This window comes from Giraffa tippelskirchi, chromosome 3 (genome assembly GCF_054371585.1).
Source record: "Giraffa tippelskirchi isolate mGirTip1 chromosome 3, T2T-mGirTip1v1.2.pri, whole genome shotgun sequence".
In the NCBI taxonomy this organism is placed as follows: Eukaryota; Metazoa; Chordata; class Mammalia; order Artiodactyla; family Giraffidae; genus Giraffa; species Giraffa tippelskirchi.
The window spans coordinates 80,390,332-80,411,178 of record NC_137277.1 but is presented as its reverse complement, the minus strand read 5'-3'; the positions used below and the strand labels follow the sequence as shown (position 1 = coordinate 80,411,178).

General features: G+C 37.7%; 1 protein-coding gene across 1 annotated transcript in view; it reads right to left on the bottom strand.

Moving 5' to 3' along the window:
* Positions 1–20,847, bottom strand: part of TTN (titin) — a 274,932-nt gene that overhangs the window by 246,010 nt on the left and 8,075 nt on the right. The window contains exons 7-23 of the mRNA XM_081579499.1: positions 16,939–17,254; positions 16,206–16,358; positions 15,438–15,575; positions 13,833–13,964; positions 12,474–12,611; positions 11,751–11,888; positions 11,126–11,263; positions 6,996–7,289; positions 6,777–6,899; positions 5,090–5,371; positions 4,767–4,832; positions 3,799–4,057; positions 3,543–3,606; positions 3,212–3,427; positions 2,132–2,274; positions 841–1,046; positions 57–290 (exon numbers count right to left, since the gene is read on the bottom strand). Coding sequence (XP_081435625.1) covers positions 57–290; positions 841–1,046; positions 2,132–2,274; positions 3,212–3,427; positions 3,543–3,606; positions 3,799–4,057; positions 4,767–4,832; positions 5,090–5,371; positions 6,777–6,899; positions 6,996–7,289; positions 11,126–11,263; positions 11,751–11,888; positions 12,474–12,611; positions 13,833–13,964; positions 15,438–15,575; positions 16,206–16,358; positions 16,939–17,254 — 3,040 coding nt within the window. The remainder of the gene's footprint in view (positions 1–56; positions 291–840; positions 1,047–2,131; positions 2,275–3,211; positions 3,428–3,542; positions 3,607–3,798; positions 4,058–4,766; positions 4,833–5,089; positions 5,372–6,776; positions 6,900–6,995; positions 7,290–11,125; positions 11,264–11,750; positions 11,889–12,473; positions 12,612–13,832; positions 13,965–15,437; positions 15,576–16,205; positions 16,359–16,938; positions 17,255–20,847) is intronic.

The following is a 20,847-nucleotide window of genomic DNA, read 5'->3' as shown; positions in this document are numbered from 1 at the left end:
TAGTCTATGTGTGTCTTTATTGTAGCATGGAGGTATGATCAATGCTTATATTTTACCTTGGGTAAAGGATACCCAGACATCTTGCAATGAAATGTAACACCCATCCCTTCAAGAATTCTATAGTTCTTGACTCTTAAATCAAATCCTGCTTCAATAGCTTCAGATTCAGAAATGTCAACTGCCATCTTTTCTTCTCCATCTTCTTCAAGAAGTTCTTCTAATGTAGTCTTTATTATTCTGTATTCAATTTCTTTAATAAGTCTCTCTTCAAAGGAAGAAATGTGGAATTCCTATGCAGTAAAAAAGATGACAATCTGTTAAAAAGATATCTGCTGACTGATAGAAATTCTTTACGAGTATATGTTTTCAGAAATAAGGTTTGATTAAAATTTTTAACAGGAAGAAACATCTAGAAGCATTTTATTTTTGCTTTTTTATTTGTTTTTCAGTGATAATTAGATGAGTCATTATTTTTTAATCTGCCTTCCAGTCATCTTTGGAAGTTCATGCTGTGGTGTCTGGGACAATGGTATTCTAAGAGTATGGGTTATACATATGACGTCTATCCTACCAATGAAAAAAATGTCGGCAGTAATGAGCTTTGTTGTTTTAGTAATTGTTTTTCCTACTTACATGTAATCTTTATTTCCAAAGTCACATGTGCAACATATTAATATTATGAAGATTAAGAAGCTCATCAGCAGTGAGCCTGGACCTGCTTATAGTAGTATAACCCTGGCCCATCACTCAAAAATGAAAATACCAAACAAAAACAGGGGCACTGCGGGAGGAAAGAATAATGTGTGGAGTGATTTACTTGGTCATTATTGTTATACCCACCTGGTCTTCCACAAAAGTTCTGACCATTACAGTATCTTTGGCCATTTTCTTCCTAATTAAGGCTTGTTCTTTTTCATACTCTTTTTCATAGTCAGAGTATACATATCCAGGTGCTATTTCTCCAACTTTAGGTTCTTGCACAAATGCAGTCACTTGTGTTTGGTAAAGCATTTCTTGCTGGGATTTCATCAGTGACTCATAATCAGCTAGGGGTTAAGAACATGAGTTAATTTTTAATGTTCTTATGAAAAAGCCTCATGTCACTGTTCATTCAAGCAAGTCCTAGCCTATGGAAAGTTGATAAACAAAAGCCAGATTTTCCAAATTTTACTATCAAAGTGTTCAGGATAGACTAAGTAGATTGAATTTCAAACCCAAACTTACATTAATAAGTCAAAGCAGCCACTACTATTGTAGAAAAAATTTTATATTAGCAGTCAGTCCTTTGGGATCAACCCTAGAGGTCTTCCTAATTTGTCATGTGACTTCTGGCAATTCATTTATCCTCCTTGGTCTTGAGTGCTTCATCTGCGCAATGGGGACAATATTCTAATCCTAAGGGGTTTTGTACAGAACATAGGATGGTCCACTATAAATGAACATTTTGGCAAAGATAATGGAGACCCACAGGTACGTGCTATTACACATTTTTTTTTCCAAATTACTTATGAATATTGAAAATCCTGATTTCTAGCTTTAAAAAAAAAAAAACCATTGGAAGCTCTAGCAACATTGAGCCTGGTACATGTGTGCCTGGCAACAACATATTGGAGGTGAGGAGCTACTGACCCCTTGAGGCAGGACATATACCCTCCAATTTCTCCACTGTCTTCATTGCACTCACTAATATCTGTCTAGATCTAGAGGGACATGGGATTTAGAATCCTTACATTTTCATTTTTTAATTTAATGTTACTGTTTTGGCCGAACCACATGGCATGTGGGATCTTAGTTCCCTGACCAGGGATTGAACCTGCACTCCCTGCATTGGAAGGCAGAGTCTTAACCACTGAACTGCTGGGAAAGTTCAAAGTCATTATATACTTAGAAATGAATGCACCAAAAATAAACTATTGTTAGAACCTTTGAAGTTTAGTACTGGTACGTTTTTTGAGGCCATGTGGTCTAAAACATTTCCTATACAGCTGAGGCCAAGAGGAGGGCGCATGTGGACAGAGCCAGTATCAAAACCGGAATGCTGCAGCAGCACTTCTGACAATCATGCAGCACTGCTTCCTCCCTGCATTTCCATTCTTCTCATGCACATGGAACTACTTAGGGTTGCACTCACCTTCTTCAAGCAAGGAGGCAGATGCCGAAGTTTCTCCATGCTTATTACGAATAACAATAGTGTATTCTCCAGCATCATCAGCAAAAGTCATCGAAATCACCAGCCTGCACTCGCCAGTTTGTTTGTTGTAACTCACTTTGTATCTTTATGGAAATGAACAAACAAAAGAGTTCATAAATAACCCTTATGTGAGTAAAATAAGCCTTATGTGGATCTGTGGTATAAAATTCAGTGATCCTAAACATGGGACTAAGCTCCACCATAGAATACAAGATTGCTAAAAATTGAGCGAAATGCATGGACATGAGTAATAAAGGCCTAATAAGTTAAAATTTTCATTTTAAATAATAGTCATATATTCTTCAAAATAAATAATAGACTATAATACCACTAGAATCAACTGTATGGAAATAAGAGACTTCAGTGTTTATGTTAGCAAATGATGAGGTCATTTAAATACTAAGATATTTCTCTTTGCTCATTATTTTGTTCACTGTTTTATGTGAAGATCAAATGAATAATGAAAACAATAAATTTCTTTAAACATTTCAATATTAAGTCTTTGGTACACTATATTTCTTCTTATTAAGATATGATGGATACATTTTTAGATTAAGTTGCAGGAAATTCAAAGCTGAATTTTATATTCAATTGCAAATTTATTAGCATAGATTTTCACATATAACCAGTCTTTCTTCAAAAATTACCCTTTTTCTTTTATCTTTTATCTTTTAGTGACTTAATTATTATGCCTTTTTATTGAAAGTTGTTTCAGATCCTTGGTGGAAAAATATGTTCTATGTGTGTAAAAATTCCACATCATTTTCTCTATTTCACCAGCACTATAAGTGAATCAAACCAGAATATACAGTATATATCTTCCATCCACTTTTGTCACATAACTCTGTTTCTCAATAAGACTTTGTATGAAAACACGAAAACACTTCAAAGCACACGATGAAGGCTCTATAACAAAAGACCCTACCTCTGAGGGTGGGGTAACTATATACTATTCTCTCTTGGCTTCATAAACCTATCAGACAAATCACAGAAAGCTCTATCATTCAACCATGAAAATACCTGTATCCTGTGGTTAGAGGAACACCGGACTTTTTCCAGTAGACATGGGGCTTCGGGTTGCCACCAACCTGGCATTCAAATACAATGCTCCCACCTTCCACCAGTTTCTGGACCACTGGTTTTGTAATAAAGAAAGGAGCAGCAGGTTCTCCCGGCCCTGCTGGTTCCTCTGTGATGCTAGTATCAGTCATTACCACATCTCTTGATTCGACGAAGCTGGAAAGAGAATGCCCTTCATATTAGCTTCTGGACTGCCATTTGCCAACACGAAAGGGACTAACCAAGCAAAACTGTACTACAATGAAAACTTATTAGCAAAAGAAGGTGTTACCGTTTCTCTTCTGTGGTAATTTTCTCAGCCACAGCTGTTGTTTCCTTTTCAAATTCTTCTGACACTAGAAGAAGACAGAAGTTTCTCTTGTTAAAGTCAGGTATTTAGTTCGCTTCACTACTGACCTCTCCTTAGCAGTTGAGCCCGTAATTAACCCCTCAATTCTAAAAGGGGACTCCATTATCAAGTATGTAGAAAGAAGTGTCAGGTGACAGGGAGGAGTGTGTGGAAGGTCAGTGGGGGTGTGGCCACTGACCTTGCACAGCTAGATAGCAGGATGTGCTGACGGTCCCAGCCTCATTCACAGCAGTGCAACTGAACCGCCCGCTGTCTTCTGCAAAGGCTTCACGAATCATCAGGCGAGCAATTCCACTCTGGAAGGTTATCTGGAAATCAATGGAACTTTCTATCTGGTAGTCTTCCCTGTACCATGTCACTTTGGGGGATGGGTATCCAGAGATGTGGCACTCTAAGGTGACAGATTCACCTTCAATAACGGTCACGTTTTTTAAGCCCTAAAGAAAGAAGAAATAGGAAGTGTTGATATGTGTGCAGATTAACGAATCATCTCTATATGTTGTACCAAATGTGGGGGTTTGACCTCATACCTTCTAATTGTCATAAAATGCTTTCTTAAAATCAAGACTGTGGAACTATCAGTAAATAAACTCCTTTGGAAATTGGAATACTCCCAATTTGAAATAAATGTAAGGTATTTCCAACTTCATAAGGTGGAACTGTACTGATGTCATATAAAAGGGCATCCCTGTAACCTCTGTTGTTTGCACATATTCAAATCCTAACGAAGCTTGAAGGCTCAGCAGCGAATGCTGCCTCTTCAGCAAAGCTTTCCATGCTATCCTCAACTGGAAGTAATAGAACTTTCCTTTGCACCCTCCCTCTACTAAAGTGCTTATCACCTTCTATATTTTATTATGCTTATTTACATACATTTTTTTTCAGATAGTAAGACAGATTTCAAGGAGGGCTAGACTAGTCTTGCCATCATGCCTTACACATAACAGAAACTCATCGAATCTGTTGGATACGTGATTGAGGCTGTCACACAGAATTCCCCCTCTCCTTGCCTAATAGTATATTGTCTTAAAATAAATACTTGCAAACACACTCATGGAATTTTCAAGTTTGAGAAGCTGATCTTTGCATATATGAACATTATTTGACTAGATAGTCATGTGATCCAACACTATCAACTTTACTCACCGAGACTAACGTTGGTGGAGTAACAGGGATTTCCACAGGTGCAGGTACTCTTGCTGTCTCTGTTACCTACAATTTTGACAAAGGATGTTACATAATGCTCAGGAAATTAGGGGGAGTCTCAAACTCTTAGCACGTGCAAAACTATAAAAATAATTCAAGAAGAAGAGTTCTGACTCATACTGTGCTGGATAAAATGAAGTCTGAGCAATGGAGGAAGGCAGGACACCTGGCTGAACACTTCTGTAGCACAGATTGGCCTAGTGCCTGGTCCTGCTCCGCGGGAATGGATTAAGGGACAGCAGGGGCTCCAGTGACCAACCAACCTTGGCTTCACGCTCATGCAGTGCTTCGAAGCGCTCTTCACGGACTGCAACACCAGTGATGCTCACCCCAACCTCCTTCTTCACCTCAATGTCAGCTTGACTCTTAAAAGTCTCTGGTGTCTCTACGAAGGGGAACTGGGGTGAAGGAGTGGGCTCTGCTCTCACTCTAGCCTCAGCAGGCTTCACAGTAGGTGCCTTCACAGATTTGGTGACCTTCTGAGCAGAAGGTGTGGCTGACAACTCTTTTTGTAATGTGGCAATAGCGGTACCGGCTATTGATGCCTAAATAGAAAGAGTCAGAAAATAGTCACTTAACTGCCATCCCAGTCGCCTCTCAGAAGTCCTTTGCCACTAGCACTCTTGTGGTGAGTCTGAGTCAATTTTCTATGTGGTCCCCTTTTTAATGTTCTCATTATCACTTTTACAGTTAGTGAAAAGTCAGAGATAAGCCAGTAATAAAGCTCACTATCATTCCTGCCAGCTTCTAAAATACATTTGAAAGTCTTCCTTATACAGTTGTGTTTAGAACTTCTTAGTTTATGCTCTTATCATAAAGGGACTGAAGGTCTTCTAAAACTTGGTCATGGATTTTCACTTAAGTCATGCCAAGGAAGCAGTGTTTGAAAATACAACAGTGGGAAATTCAAAAATAATAAAAATTTTAACTACTTGGTTAATTCCTAAGAACTACTTTAAAATAGAACATTTAGGCTTTGGCCACAAATCTGTGTGAGAGGTGACAGTGGAAAAGCTTAGAAGAATATTTTAAGGGTTTCCTTACTCTCTTTATTCTGTTGCTGTCTGGGTATTTGAGATTATCCCAAATGCAGGTATTAAATATACCTTATAATTCTCTGAAGCATATAAAGTTTGGATTCTATGACTTGGGTGTGTAACATAAGAATGTGTGCCTGCTAAGTCATTTCAGTTGTGTTTGACTCTTTGTGACTCTATGGACTGTAGCCCACCAGACTCCCCTGTCCATGGGATTCACCAGACCAGAATACTGGAGTGGGTTGCCATGCCCTCCTCCAGGGGATCTTCCCAACCCAGGGGTTGAATCCACATCTCTTATGTCTCCTGCATTGGCAGGTGGGTTCTTTACCACTAGCACCACCTGGGAAACCTCAAAATAAAAATAGTTGTGACTAATATTGAGGATTATTAGATGTTGTCAACTTACTAAAGTTTTCACTTGTACTAATTTGTTCCTGATGATAGAGCTAATAAGGGGCAGAGTTAGGGTGCTAATCCAGGCCTGTGTGATCCCACAGTCCAGCCCAACCACCACACGGTAACACATCTCCATCTTGTTATCCTGAGTATACAAACACATGATTTCTCAATGTCTGTCTTTAGTATTTGTATCAATTCTCATTTATGTCTCTCTGAAATATCTCACAGCATAAGGAAAACTGAACTGAACCTTTTACAAAATGTGAAACAGAGAGAAGCCTGTGTGGATTTGTGTCTTCTCAGAGGTGTCAGATAACCATCTGATAGCCTAGGCTCACTCTGCTGGGCAAGTTCCAGTAATCGAACTTTAGGGGCTTCGGAATCTATGTGAGGGTAAACAGACATCACCAAAAACAAGCCTGTACTGCCTTTACCAAAGATCCTCCATATCACACATCTACTTTCTTCCTTTAAGCCTAACATTGCTTTGTCATGCTCTTTAACTTCTTACCTCATATCCATGTTCTGTCTTAGGAACAGAGATTTTTGAAACAGTAAAGTGAGGGCTTGCTGTGCGGGGACGTTTATCCACATGGACTAATCTTTCACTTGTTAGATCTGTAGTTTTCTTGATCTGCATGAAAATGGAACTCAGTGAAGCCCTTGCTCACCAGATGACCACAGTAGTTATGCTTGCTTTCCCAGAAACAGGCAGTGGGTCCAAACTCACCTGTGATGATATGTGCATTCCCATTTGATCAGTAGTTGTGATATGAGTCTCAGAAGGAGCGTGGATCACTCTAGGTTTGACTGCTTTAGGGACAACGTGGGGCTCTGAGGCTGGACGTGGGGGCTGCTCAGCTACCTTTGTGGCGGAAATGTGCTCCTTATATCCATACTCCAAAGTGGTCTGCTGAGCGTATGATTCTTCAACATGCCCAGGTTCTCTGGGCTCTCGAACTCGGGCCTGGTCGACTGCAGCAACCACTGTTGCTACAGCTTCTGCCTTTTTCCCAACGTCCACCTGCAGACAAGGTTTCCAGAATTAACACTCAGTAATGTCAAAGTCAGGTTGGGACTTTCCTCCTAGGATAGTCATCGAGAAAAGACAAATGCCTATAAGGCGTGATGGGCAGATGGTGCCTATGTTACATAACTATGTTAATGTCTCCAGAAATGTGACTTAGAAATGCATTTAGGAACTTAATGTTTCACTGATCATTATAATGTGTAGACATCTAGTTAGATACCCTCTATGAAGCCTGGCTTAATTAGACATTAAATCACACAAACACAACACAGGACAACACAATATGTGTATAAAATAGTAAAGAAGTTTTGAGTTTGTCCAGTATTTTGTCCATGGCAGACAGACAGCACTTGTGAAGTCAGAACTTTGGGGCTGGTTATCTTAATTTATTATTCCTTATTGCCAATCATTCAGTCTAGTGTAGGTGCAATGTCAGTGATGATAAAAATGCCCTCAGATACTGTCACAGTCCCATCCAGAAAACATCAGCTGCTGCAGCATTGTATACTCACATGCAAATCTGAGATAACAAGAAAGCTTGTGAACACACAGGGAACATATTAATTTACTTATGATTCCCTAGAGATAAGAAATTTTTAATTTATTAGAAAGTGTCTTTCTTAAAACACATGAATGAAGATGCTGAGATGAAAATGAAAGTGTTATCCTATTTGGATTCAAGAGAATAACCTTCCACAGCAAAGTTCAATTTACTGTCATTACCATTGAAAGTTCAAGTGAAGAAGGAAAACAAAATGTTGTTTTCTCATTTCCATGAATATGATTATCACAAATGGGAACACAGTTTGCAAGGAGTTTCTCTTTTATAGAAAGCAAGCCAGTTGATATGGCTCATATGTTATGATTCTGTGCAATACTTGGAAACAGCATATTGCAAACATCACATCACCATGTCCATCAGTGCTGTTTAAGAGAATGCTGGAATATTTTATTAGTGTCCAGTTTTCTGCTGCTGTAAGTAGAACCTAGATTGCATCTGAAATGTTTTTCAAGTGTACTACCTCTATATATCTGTTCAAATGGTAAATGATCTGAACCATTTAATATGTAAATGAGGTATTTTTGAGATGAAATTGGGCCTTTAGTGATCACAGGCTTCATCCAGCTCTCCTTCTAGGAAGCCACAAACAATCTAATCTGCCTTGAAGAAGGATAGATACCATTTTCACTTTAGATTGCATCTTAGAACAAACTGTAAGATATATGTGAGGATTAGGTGGTTTAAGTTAGTTCATTTGGTTGTTTCTTTTTTTAAACCACATGGGCCATAAGTTGACTTTAATTTTAGAGATGTTTTAAATGTTATCAACAGATTTATATTTGTTTATATAAATAAACAAATTTGCCTGTAAGATGATTATATTTACATTATATCTCATTTGAATCTTTCAACCAGTCTATGAAATAAATTGTTCTATTTTAATAATGAGAAATCTTAGGTTCAAAGAAACTGTCACTCACCAACTGACATAGATGAATGTCATTCTTAATTTAAAACTTATGCAAAAAAAGAATCTTAACTATGGTAAGATATTTTAAATTGGGGAAGTATTTATATGTTTTTTCCTGAGTTAACATATATCAACTCTATATAGATATGCTGGTGGACCCATACCCTCATTTTGGTGGACAATCACAAATGAGTATTCTAGGCTGACAGCCGCTTTTATTTCTTATTTCTTTCTGACTCTAATATCCCTCATATTTTCCTAAACTAGATAATCAGGAAGAATTAGACTAGAATTGGAGATCTCAATTCCTATCAAATTAAGCTGAGAACAATTAGTAAAGTGTCATTTAATCTGACTTTTCACAACTAGAAATGCTGTTTCACTGAAAGAATTGGACTGAATCTAATTGTCTCTAATGTTCTGTTGATCAGTCAAGCAAATAAATGGAACAGCAGAAGCACAATGACTCATGATGGATGAAAAGTTGGGAGAACTGATGATGAAATGGGATGAAACAATGCTTTTCACCTCCACTGCATCAGTTTTCATCTCCTTATGAAAAAGATACATTTGTTCCTGCTTAATAGCAAATCCTTTTCTAGTTCTTGGCAGTGTGGCTGATTCAGTAGATTTTGCACTAGTAACTATTATTTTGGGTGTAGACATTTTCTTAGCTTCCATTCTTAGCTAATTTTAAATAACAAAAATAAGTTAGTCAAATTTGTGGGATTCAGAACAAACAAAAAAATGAGGTTATGTTACATATTGGAATTTCTGATGTCAATGAGACTTCAAAAAGGTTGATATGCCATTCAAGATTAGACTTGAGTGTGGAGTAAAAGTCACTCAGTCGTGGCTGACTCTTTGCGACCCCATGGACTATACATACATTACATGGAATTTTCCAGGCCAGAATACTGGAGTGGGTAGCCTTTCCCTTCTCCAGAGGATCTTCCAAATCCAGGGATTGAACCCAGGTCTACCATGATGCAGGCAGATTCTTTACCAGGTGAGCCACCAGAAAAGCCCAAGAATACTGGAGTGGGTAGCCTATCCCCTTTCCAGTGGATCTTCCCAACCCAGGAATCAAACCGGGGTCTCCTGCACTGCAGGCCGATTCTTTACCAACTGAGCCATGAGGGAAGCCCAATATTAGACTTGGGTAATGTTTAACAGCTGATCGTAAATTGTGTCTCAGAAAAAACCCTAAAGATGTAGACGTAGAGAACAGCATTGAGGGAAATACAGAAAGGAATGTTATGATACTAAAGAAATTGAAAAACTTTAGTTGCTAATATCCAGTTACTATATTAGCAATAAAGAATAAAATTAGGTAAATAGTTTACTCAGTACCCGAGGCATAGATTCATGGGAAGTAGGTTAATTCATGGAAATTTCATAGCCACAAATAGATGCTACAAACCACCTTTTCATAGCTTGTGTGTATTTATTCTGGTTGGATAATTTCTTCTCAAGATTTTAATACTGCATCTTGTTCAGTGTTAGTGAGAGCTACTATAGCAGGCATTATGATTTCCTCAGCTTCTTTTCTCATCTGATATTTGCAGAGAGAAAAAAGATAAAGTTTCACATGATGAAAATTATAGGTTATTTCTTAAAATAACACCATACTCTACAACGTAAGATATTGAATTTATGAACCCCTCAAAATCTATATCTTCTTGACAGTAAGTCATTATTTACATACATATATATATTTTTTTAAATGTCCATGGTGTTTCTTAAAATTAGCCTGCATGCAATTTCATTTTTTCCCTATTTCCCATAATTTCATGTTTTATTGTGGTAAGTACACTTAACATGATGTCTACTCTTTAAATGCACAATATAGTATTGTTAACTCTAGGCACAATGTTGTTCAATAGATCTCTAGGACTTACTCATCTTGCATAACTGAAACTTCATACCCATAAAATCAAGAAGTAACATATTTAAAAGTGAAAAAAATATATTCATAAATTGACTACCTTAATGAAACCCCTGCTTTTAGTTTTGAATGGTCCATGTGTACAAGTCTAGAGATAAAAATACTATAATTTTATACAGCCTGCATGCAATTTCCATCATCAACTTCTAGAGAATTCTAGACATTAATAATAAAAAATGGAAAATAATAGTAAAGCAATTAGTGAGGAAAAGACTATGTAGTAATATTAACAATAATAAATAATTTGTTTTTTAATTTTCCAATTGTATAACTAAAAATAAATTAGGTTAATACTGTCTCATAAGAAATTCTGAGACTTGGTATTAAAGTATTATAATAGAGGATTTCACATGAGATTTGTGTCAGTGTATTATAATAGGGGATTTCACACTTGGAATAGCAATAGTCACCTTTCCATGAGTAACTTGGATTTGTTCTTGTCTAGTAGCCATTTCTTCTCTAGTTCTCAGTACTGTTTCTTGTTCTTTGGCTTTAGCAGTAGCAACTGCTATTGTAGACAAGGCAATTTTCTCAGCTTCCTTTCTCATCTGATTATCACAGTAAAATCAAGTTTAAATTGCACAGGGCTTTAGATTCATATGGAATGACCCTTCCCCCCTCTTAGTGGGGATGCAAGGCAAAGTTATTCAGGGTTAACTACACAAGAGAAGTTAACTTTCACTGGGGCAGTGTGTGCACACACTGACTAGGAATCACAAACCTTAGAAATGTTAACTACAAAAAAAAAAAATCTCCAGATGATTCCATATATTGTTTTCTAGAAATCAGGCTAAAAATGCTAATCTTCATGCAAAGGATAATGGTGAATAAAATGAATTACAAATGTTACAGATGAATGAAAATCAAATGTGCAGATAAAGGTAATGAGAAAAAGTCATACATTCACCAGGTGGTTTTTAGTTGGAGATTCAAAAAGGAAAATACAGATTAATAATTCATATCACATCGCAGTTAATGTTTTACTAGAAATTAGTTTAAAGATGAACTTTCCCCATATTGAATATCTGTATTCACCTTTTCCTGAGTTACTTGAACTTGCTCTCTTTTGGTAGTGATGCCTTCTCTAGTTCTTGATACTACATCTTGTTCTTTGACTTTGGGTGTAGCAACTATGACTTTAGGTACCACTGTTTTCCTAGTTTCTTTCAATATCTGCTCATATGATAAAAAAAAAAAGGTGAGAAAATGGTCATTAAATTTCATTCAGCTCTAATTAAAAAAAAGGTAACTCAAAGTTGAGAAAGGAAGAACATTTCTTCCTACTCAAGGACATTTTGTCATTTGAGTTGCTTTGACCATCAATATTGTTTCATTAGTAGCAATATCAAAGTAAGTTCAGTCTAAAACAAAAAAATGTGATGAGCAATAAAAGGATGCATTTTTCACATTATTCTCATAATTTATGGGAAGTGCCAATACAGTCATCAATAACACATAATTTTGCATTATATCAATTGACTTGTACACTGGAATCTTCAATAGAAACATGTTAAATATTAAAATGAATGATAATATTATATTAGTAACAATCCAAAGGAAATACGAAAGTTAGGAGTGAAAAGTGGCGGTGAAAGCTAGACAGATAGCAAAAGGTTCTTGAGAGATGGTGAAGCTTCCTGTATGAGTTATAAGAAGAGAAGGTGAAAAAGTGATGATTTTAAGACCTAGGATGAAAATGTAGGTGGCTTGTAAACAGAGTGAAACAAGAGTGAATTTCACACCAGCAAGAATTGTCACCTTTTCATGAGTTATGTGCATTTGATCTTGTTGTGTGACAATTTCTTCTTGGGCTCCCAGAATTGTTTCTAGTTTTGTGGGCTTGGCAGTTTCAACTACCACCATGGACACAGCAGCTGTCTCAGCTTTCTGTATTATCTGATTTTCAGAGTGAAATAAAGGTTTGAGTTTCAAAAGGCACAAGAGAAATGGCAAGTTAACTTTGTAACATTCAGGAGGATATAGAATGCTTAGTGGTGAGAGAGGAAATACCACAGTTCTGTTTTAAGGGCCTACACTTGTGTTTAACACCCAGAAATGGACTTCTTTTCTGCCCACCTGCCCCTTAGTAAATTGTCTTAGAAACTGAAAAATTCTCATCTTTGAGATATATTGACACATTAGGGAACTTAGTGAGTACTCACTGGCAAATGGCTAAACAACTACGGTTATTGAACTTGCCAGTTATCAGCCTTGCAATGGCAACAAGGATTTCTATGCTCTTGATTATGCAACCTAGGTTCTTGTGCATTCAAACTCTCTCACTCACTGTAAGGAGAGAAAAGTTCATCCAATGGCCTCTGACCAGTCTTTTAAGTCTGAGTTGGACCTTTTTAAAAAAGTAGTTCTGAGATCAACAAAGCTTGAGATTAAGAGAGGCTGGACAAGTTGAAACAACCCCAGTGTCACTGAAATCTACTTGAACATGAAAGAATCTACTTGAACAAGAAAGGACCTCTTTCTAGGCCCTTTAAAGTTGGATTCAATACATGGGAGAGAAGTTGCTTTTGGTAACACTGAGGTTTTTCCAACTTGGCTCTATGGCATAAAACCAGCAAACACTTCTGGGTCACTGTTGATCAACCAGAAATTCACTTTCTTACAAGTACTGGTTTTCCCTGATGTTGGAATTCTTCACTTTCACTTGATATTTAGTTGCAGCGTTCATAGCTGGTGTATGTGTGTATAGGGGGGCGGACATGCGTGCATGTCTTACAACTATACAAAGTTTGTGCGTTACAGTTTAAGTGCCCCAGGGCTTGGGCTATGCATGGAAAAACTGATTGTACCAGTGGGTAACTGGGCTGGAGTGATCACTATCTTCTGTTTAAGTGTGCTCTAGAAATGTCATTGACGTGCCTCAAACTATTCTAGTTGATAGACAGTCTTCTTGAAACTGATCAGTTGAGTGGAAAATTATGCAATGAGAGCAGAATTTCCATCATGAAAGAATCTCAATGCTAGACATAGAGAAAAAACAAAAAGAAAATATACACAGAAGACTCCTACACGTAGAGGTTTTGGTTAGAGGGAACACATAGCTGTCTGGAATGTGATATTTGTCAACAAATTACAAGGCATTTACAAAATTGGACTTACTGTTTCTTGAGTTATTTGTTTTTGTTCTTGTTTTGTAGTAATCTCTCCAGTTATTCTAGTTTCTTGTTCTTTGGCTTTAGCTGCGGAAATTACTACTTTTGGTACAAATGCTTTTTCAGTTTCTTTTCTTATCTGAAATCAACAATAAAAACAAACCTTATTGTCTGCTGATTTCTAATGAAAGCTGACATAATGTTTAATAAATATAACAAAATAGGAAATAAAAGAAGTCTTTTTCCAGAGAGCCCACTAAATAAAATGATCTCATTTTCATTAATAGCGCTATGCTCTTTGTCTAAACCATAAGTTAGGCTGCTTAGAGGAAAAAAAATGGATTCAACATTCTTTGCTTTGAATTAGAGAGTGTAGTCTTCTTTAAAAAGACTTCCAATTTTTATAAATGGGTATATGGCCGTATTATTCTGTGCCACTCTGTCATCTAAAGGAAATCCTAGAACATAGGCTATTAGAATGGAAGACATTACAAGTAATACTGATTCTTTAATTTTATAAATGAAAAATCAAGCATAGGTGATTTATAATCCACATTTATACAATATTTTTGCATTTGCTTTGAAAAATGTCCTAAATGTTATGAAGGTTTGGAATATCAAGACTTAATCTTTCTAAAACTGAGATATTATGGGGAGAACATTTTTGTCCATATCCCAGGTAAAATGTTTTCCAAACCCTTGTGAGTTAAGTTGCTTCAGTCACGTCCAGCATTTTGCAACCCTATGGACTATAGCCTGCCAGGTTCCTCTGTCCATGGGATTTTCCAGGCAAGAATACTGGAGTGTGTTGCCATTTCCTTCTCCAGGGGATCTTCCTGACCCAGGGATCAAACCCACGTCTCTTAAGTCTCCTGCACTGGCAGGTGGGTTCTTTACCATTAGTGCCACCTGGGAAGCCCAGAAAATACTGTGCTTGGATCTGGACACGTAAGGTGTATGTGAGGGGAAAGTGGAGTGCTGGGGGAGGGGCAGTTTTCCCCATTTTCCTCTTTGTCATTCTCGGCCATCATCACTGAAATTCAGGATCTCAGGGTTAAAAGAAGCTTGGAAGTTATCTTCCCAAACCACCCAACTGACAATGGGCAGCGCTGGCCAACAGCCCTATCAGGCGGTCTTATCTAATCTGCTCCTGAAGGCCTCCAATCGTGGGGCTGTCTTTTTCACCTTTTGTTCTGGTCATTTGCCCTGAGCGGGCCAGATTCTCCACCTCATTTCAAATCCATGCTCAAATGTTTTTCCCGAGTCAGGAAGCAGTTGCAAAGCTATTCTCAAAGCACTGTGGGTTCGCTGTTCTTTACCACTCTTCCTATTTCAGCATCTAGTTCTCCCTCCCTCATAGCCTCATAGGTAGTCGGCGCATCTCCACGTCAGGGCAGAAGAGACCCCTGTCTCTACTTCCAGTGTGTGTTCCCAGAGCTCCCTTTTGCCTACACAAGGGAAGCATTCAGGGACTCTAAGAGACTTTGGTATCTAGTACCCAGGAACACAACCATGTTGCCCACAAAACAACACCTCTCCTTGTAAACAGCATTATCTGTGTTGACACTGATAACAGCAGCAACAACAATTTCATATCAAAAACCATTTTCACCTGTTCATGAGTTACGTGCACCTGCTCTTGTTTTGTCGTAATTACTTCTCTGGTTCTGGCTTTTAATTCTTGTTCTTTGGCTTTATCGGCGGCCACTACCACTTTAGTTACAGCAGTCTTCTCTGCCTCCTTTCTTATCTGATTTTCACAGGGGAGAGAAAAGAAACACTGTAATGTGCCTTATATAAAAAGTTACAATGATAAATCAGGATAAAGACATAAATGTCACACAGGAGAGGATAAGGAGGAAAGCTAGAGTGATTTTAAACTATAACAGAAAATCTATTCAAATACGAGGTGGGAAATGATCTTGGATTTACAACACCTTTCAGCTATGAATCAAATGTCACATAGGTTGTGAGGAAAGTAAAAGCAAAGCTCTTTAGGGAAAGCTTAGAAAAACGTAGTGGCAGCCCTCAAATAATGGTTTCCCTGCCTGGATCCTGGAAAGAGTTCTGGAACTACAGCTTCAAGTGCCGTGTACCTCGTTTGCTCAGCTTAACTTCTCAGCCACCCTTTACTCATCTTAACTCAGGCGTGCCCCCATATTTTAGGTACCTTGTCTGACCTCCTGAGAGGTACCTCTTACCTGCTGAGCTGCGTGACAGAGACCTGACACAGAGTCTTTGTATCCTGAACATCTCTAGTCTCAGACCACCAGCTCAGAATGTCCTAAAAGTCTGGGCCATGGAGGGCTCAGTGCCGCCCTCAAAACAATCTGAACACTGGTTCAACTGGGAAATCTGTTCAACCTGGGCCCATGCCCACCTGTTCTTGAGCAGGTTGGATGTGCACAGCAGTCGTGGTTGTCCTCTGAGCAGTCTGCTCTACAGCGCTGATAACTGGTTCTCTCACTCTGGCCATATCAACAGCAGCAACAACGGTGGCAACAGCTGCACTTTTGTCAGCTTCTTGTTTCACCTGGATTGGCAATGAGCAAGCATATTAGTTTCTGAAATGACATGCCCAGTAGAAAATGCAAAACACACTGGAAACGAAGTCATCAAGAGTAAAACAGACATGTGCATCTATCACCGCTAAGCGATATGGTATTCATTGCTAAAATCTACAATTATAAACATCTCACAGAGCACAGCTTTTGTGGAGCTTCCCAGGTGTCACTGGTGGTAAAGTAGCCGCCTGCCAACGCAGGAAACATAAGAGAACTGGGTTCAATCCCTGGGTCGGGATGATTCCCTGGAGGAGGGCATGCTAACCCACTCCAGTATTCTTGCCTGAAGAATCCCACGGACAGAGGAGCCTGGCGGGCTACACACCATAGGGACGCAAAGGGTCAGACACAACTGAAGTGACTTAGCATGCATGCAGGCAGAGCATTTTCATAGAGCATTTCACAGAGCATAAGCCAAATTTGGTTTTCACTTTCTGTTGTATTATGTTCGTATGCATTTTTCTTCAACCTATACAGACTGTGTTTCAATGGCAGGATTCTGGTGGGAGAAACCAGAACAGGAAAGGAGGGAGGAAGCTCTAGCAGTACCTCTGCAGCCCCAGTGGCGACAGCTCCTGCTGCAAAGGTAGTGCTGGCAGCGGCGCCTGCAGCTCCACTGATGGTTACTTGCTCCTGGATCCCATATCTCCCTTCCCATCTCTCCTCTGTCCTGATCTGAGTAGCACCAGTCACCGTGGTTTCTCTCATCTCAGCCTCAGATGAAGCCACGTAGCCCTCTTGCTTCCAAGGGGGAGGCACTTCAGGGCCTGGGGGCATGGTGGGTGTCTGAGCCTTCCGGACAAGTAAGGGAGACTTAACCGATCTGATGGGGGATGTGGAGATCCTCCCCGCCGGAGACACGGACCTGAAAGTCAAATGGCAGAGGTCAAAGAGTGCCAAGGCAAGGAACTACTCTCTGGGTCATTAGCTTTGAATGAAGGAAGAAAAATCTGGAAGTGTTTAAGGCAGGGTTTTAAAATCCATGGCTCAATAACCTATACAGAGACAAGTAATGTACTTGAAAGTAACTTGTTCTAAATTTCAGTAAGTCTTATTCTCATCTGCTGTAATTCTGTATGAGAACCAGATTTCATCCTAAAGAATTCCGTGCTCTGCCCTACCGTTTCATGTTTAGAAAAGTCAAGACAGCAGGTGTTTCCTCAAAATACAGTCAAAGAAAGGGCACTGAAAATATGGAAACATAACTCTAAATTTCTCTGCACTCCCAATTCTGGGGGGCAAGGGGGTGTCAAATAGGTGTTGAAGGAAGCAAGATTTCTGTAATCAACATGCTGTGCAGCTTGAGGTTAAAACAAGATAAACCTTTCTCATTTTTCCTGTAAGACTTCCCACAGCCTTCATCATGCTCATATGCTTTGTGAATTGCAAGGCTTTCTCATTAGTCATTTTGCAGAATTCTAGGGGTATAGCTGTGCTTTGGAAACTGTTCTGGTCCAAGTGTGGTGCACTGCTGTTTTAAATATCTTCTGTATTTGTTTACCCTCACATCCTCATTGTATTGTACCCTGAACTTCTTTTAAATATCCTTATAGTGGATAATTTGAAACCTAAGGATTCCATAATTCCTAGGTGGCTCAGTGGTAAAGAATCTGTCTGCCAATTCAGGAGACTCGGGTTCAATCCTTGGGTTGAGAAGATCCCCTGGAAAAGGAAATGGCAACCCATTCCAGTATTCTTGCCTGAGAAATCCCATGGACAGAGGAGCCTGGCTGGCTACAGTCCATGGGGTTGCATAGAGTCAGACACAACTTAGTGACTAAAGTAAGGATTATATAGTTTTTGGTTAAACTGATAGTTTCTTCCAAAACAGTTTTCATCATTTTTTATTTGTGTTCAAAATGCAACAGCATCAGCTCAAGAATATGGGTACTGAATAAAGCTATCTACAGTCAAAAAAAAAGACAGCATTTAATTGACAATAATAATTCCAGGCATCAGTCAACTATTTTAAGATGAAACTTTTCATAATTTAATTTTTAATTGATAGGGTTTAATATACTTTTCCCTCTAGGTGGCAGTATTGCCTTATCATTGCATTTAACTACTTCTGCATACAGGAAACATGTTTATAAATGCATTCTGACATTACATAGGGTATTTAACTTATATCGATCATAAATAAAACAATTATTCTAATTAAGGCTCAAGGTACAGTTGATATCTACTCCAAATTTTAGAGTAAATCAACAGTACATTACAATATTGACCTGTTTCATGAAGAAATGCTTAATCATTTTCTTGAAGAAGGGTTTTTTGGGTGAAAATCAATTTACATTTTATAAATGGAGTTGTAATCAACAAAAGGGAGATCTAGGGGAACATGTCTCTATTTTGAAAGTGACTGCCTTTGAACATAACAAAGACCAGTTTAGAATAATGTAGGGTTTACACTAATTGAAGAAATGCAAAGTGACATGTATTTCCAATTTTCGACCTATGTCTTGTTCTTGCTGTACCTGGTAAAATGGGTCTAATTCAAATAGACTTAAAGACATGATTAGCATGACATAAATGATTAGCAGCAGGTTGCAGGTAAGCCTGTAACTGTGAAAATCAGTGTAATTTTAGTCATTATAGGAAAGTGCTTATTTCTGCTCTTACAATAAAAAAAATAATCATCTGGTCACAGCGAGATATAATGCACCTTATTCAGTGAAATATGTTTGCCTTACTTTACAACAAAAATCAAGATTCAGGAAATTGTCCATCCTGGATAACTATTATTTTCTCCAGAAATTGACATTTTAATTTCTTAATCATTTTAAAGTAAATTTGGGGGGCTAAATAATTGGAATTGCTATTAATGAATTCTCAGTACTTCTAAGACAGTCAAAAATGCTCCACAGAATCAGGGAAACTCTGTAATTCTAAATGACTCTTGGGCTTGGATTAAATATATGGTGAGGTTGTTATTCGCCCCCCCCACCCCGAAATCACGTTTGACCTGTCTTATGATTTTGTGGTGTGCAAACTTGGAGTTAGCTTGAAACAGAACACTTTTAAAACTTCATAGCCAGACAAATTTTTAAAACTGAGGTTTTTGGCCAAGGCTTCATATTAGTATTTATCAGTATCTTTAATTTTTAAAGTGGGCACTATAATAAAGACGGGAAAATATCTAGCATTTTCCCATATGTTTGCTGGACATTGACATTGCCTCTGGTACAAAATGTTTGTTATTTTCCACTTTTTTCATTTGTGTTGCTTGTTTTTTCTTTAATAATTAGTTTGTGGAAGTTCTTGATACATCTGGCATATTAGAGCTTTGCCATGAAATGTTGCAAATATTTTCCCCAAGATCTACTGTTTGTATTTGCTTATTTCTTATGGGGTCTTAGACAGCATTGACATGTACAGTTGTGTAGGTTATGCATGGTTTCTACACTTGTACTATTCACACTGCAAGTATTGTATGTTTGCTTTAATATTTTATGGTAGAGGCAATGACATATCTTGAGGAAGAGGTACCCTTACATTTTTTTTTAACAAATGCACTATTTGGTGTAGCAATGATTTTAGTTTTGCCATATACAAATTTTTGTTTTTATGTAGTTGAATCTGTACATCTATTTTTAAAAGCTCTGCCCAACAAATGTTTTCTCAAATTTTATTCTCATTTGTTTTTTAATTTTTAAAAAATTTAGCTCCATGGTCAACATGAGACTTATTTTGTAAATGGTGAGAGATACAGGTTTACATTTGTTTTCTCCCAAATGGATAGCTAATTGGGCCAGCATTCTTTGTAACACAAAATATTCTTTTCCCCACTGAACTGAAAAGTCACATGGATTAAAAATTGAATTTCCTGGGTACCTGGATTAATTTTTGGATCCTCTGTTCCGCTTCCCATGTATATTCTATTTATTTACCACTGTCACATTTTTTGATGATAGTAATGTTACAATAAGTTTGAATATTTTTTGAATCAACTATTAACTTATTCTTTCTTTAAAAGTTTTCTTGGCACAGGAACTTTCTCTACATTTAAAAAATTTTAAATTGGTCAAGAAACACTGTTTTTTAAAAAAAAAAAACAAAACACAAAACTTTCCCCTTTTACTAGTTTATCATATTAAAAAAAAAACAACAAAACCTCAGCATGTTAAGCTAAATCCCAAAAGTTCAAATTTGCTATGGATAGTTTACACTTGCTTATATAGTTTCTGAGTTCTGATGATACATGCTTACTTTCTAAAATATCTCCCTATTAACTAAGCAAAGAAATCCAGCTTATATTCTAGATGAAATAACATAAGCACATGCAAAATATTTAGAAGGTTTTACTATTAGAGCATAAGAACATTTGTATAATTCATATTTAGAAGATACCTTCAACTAATTATCTCATTGAACCCTCACATCTTGAGATCATTCTTACTATCATTCTCTATAATTTACAAATGACATGACTAAGACCTTAAGCAATTTAACTTCTTT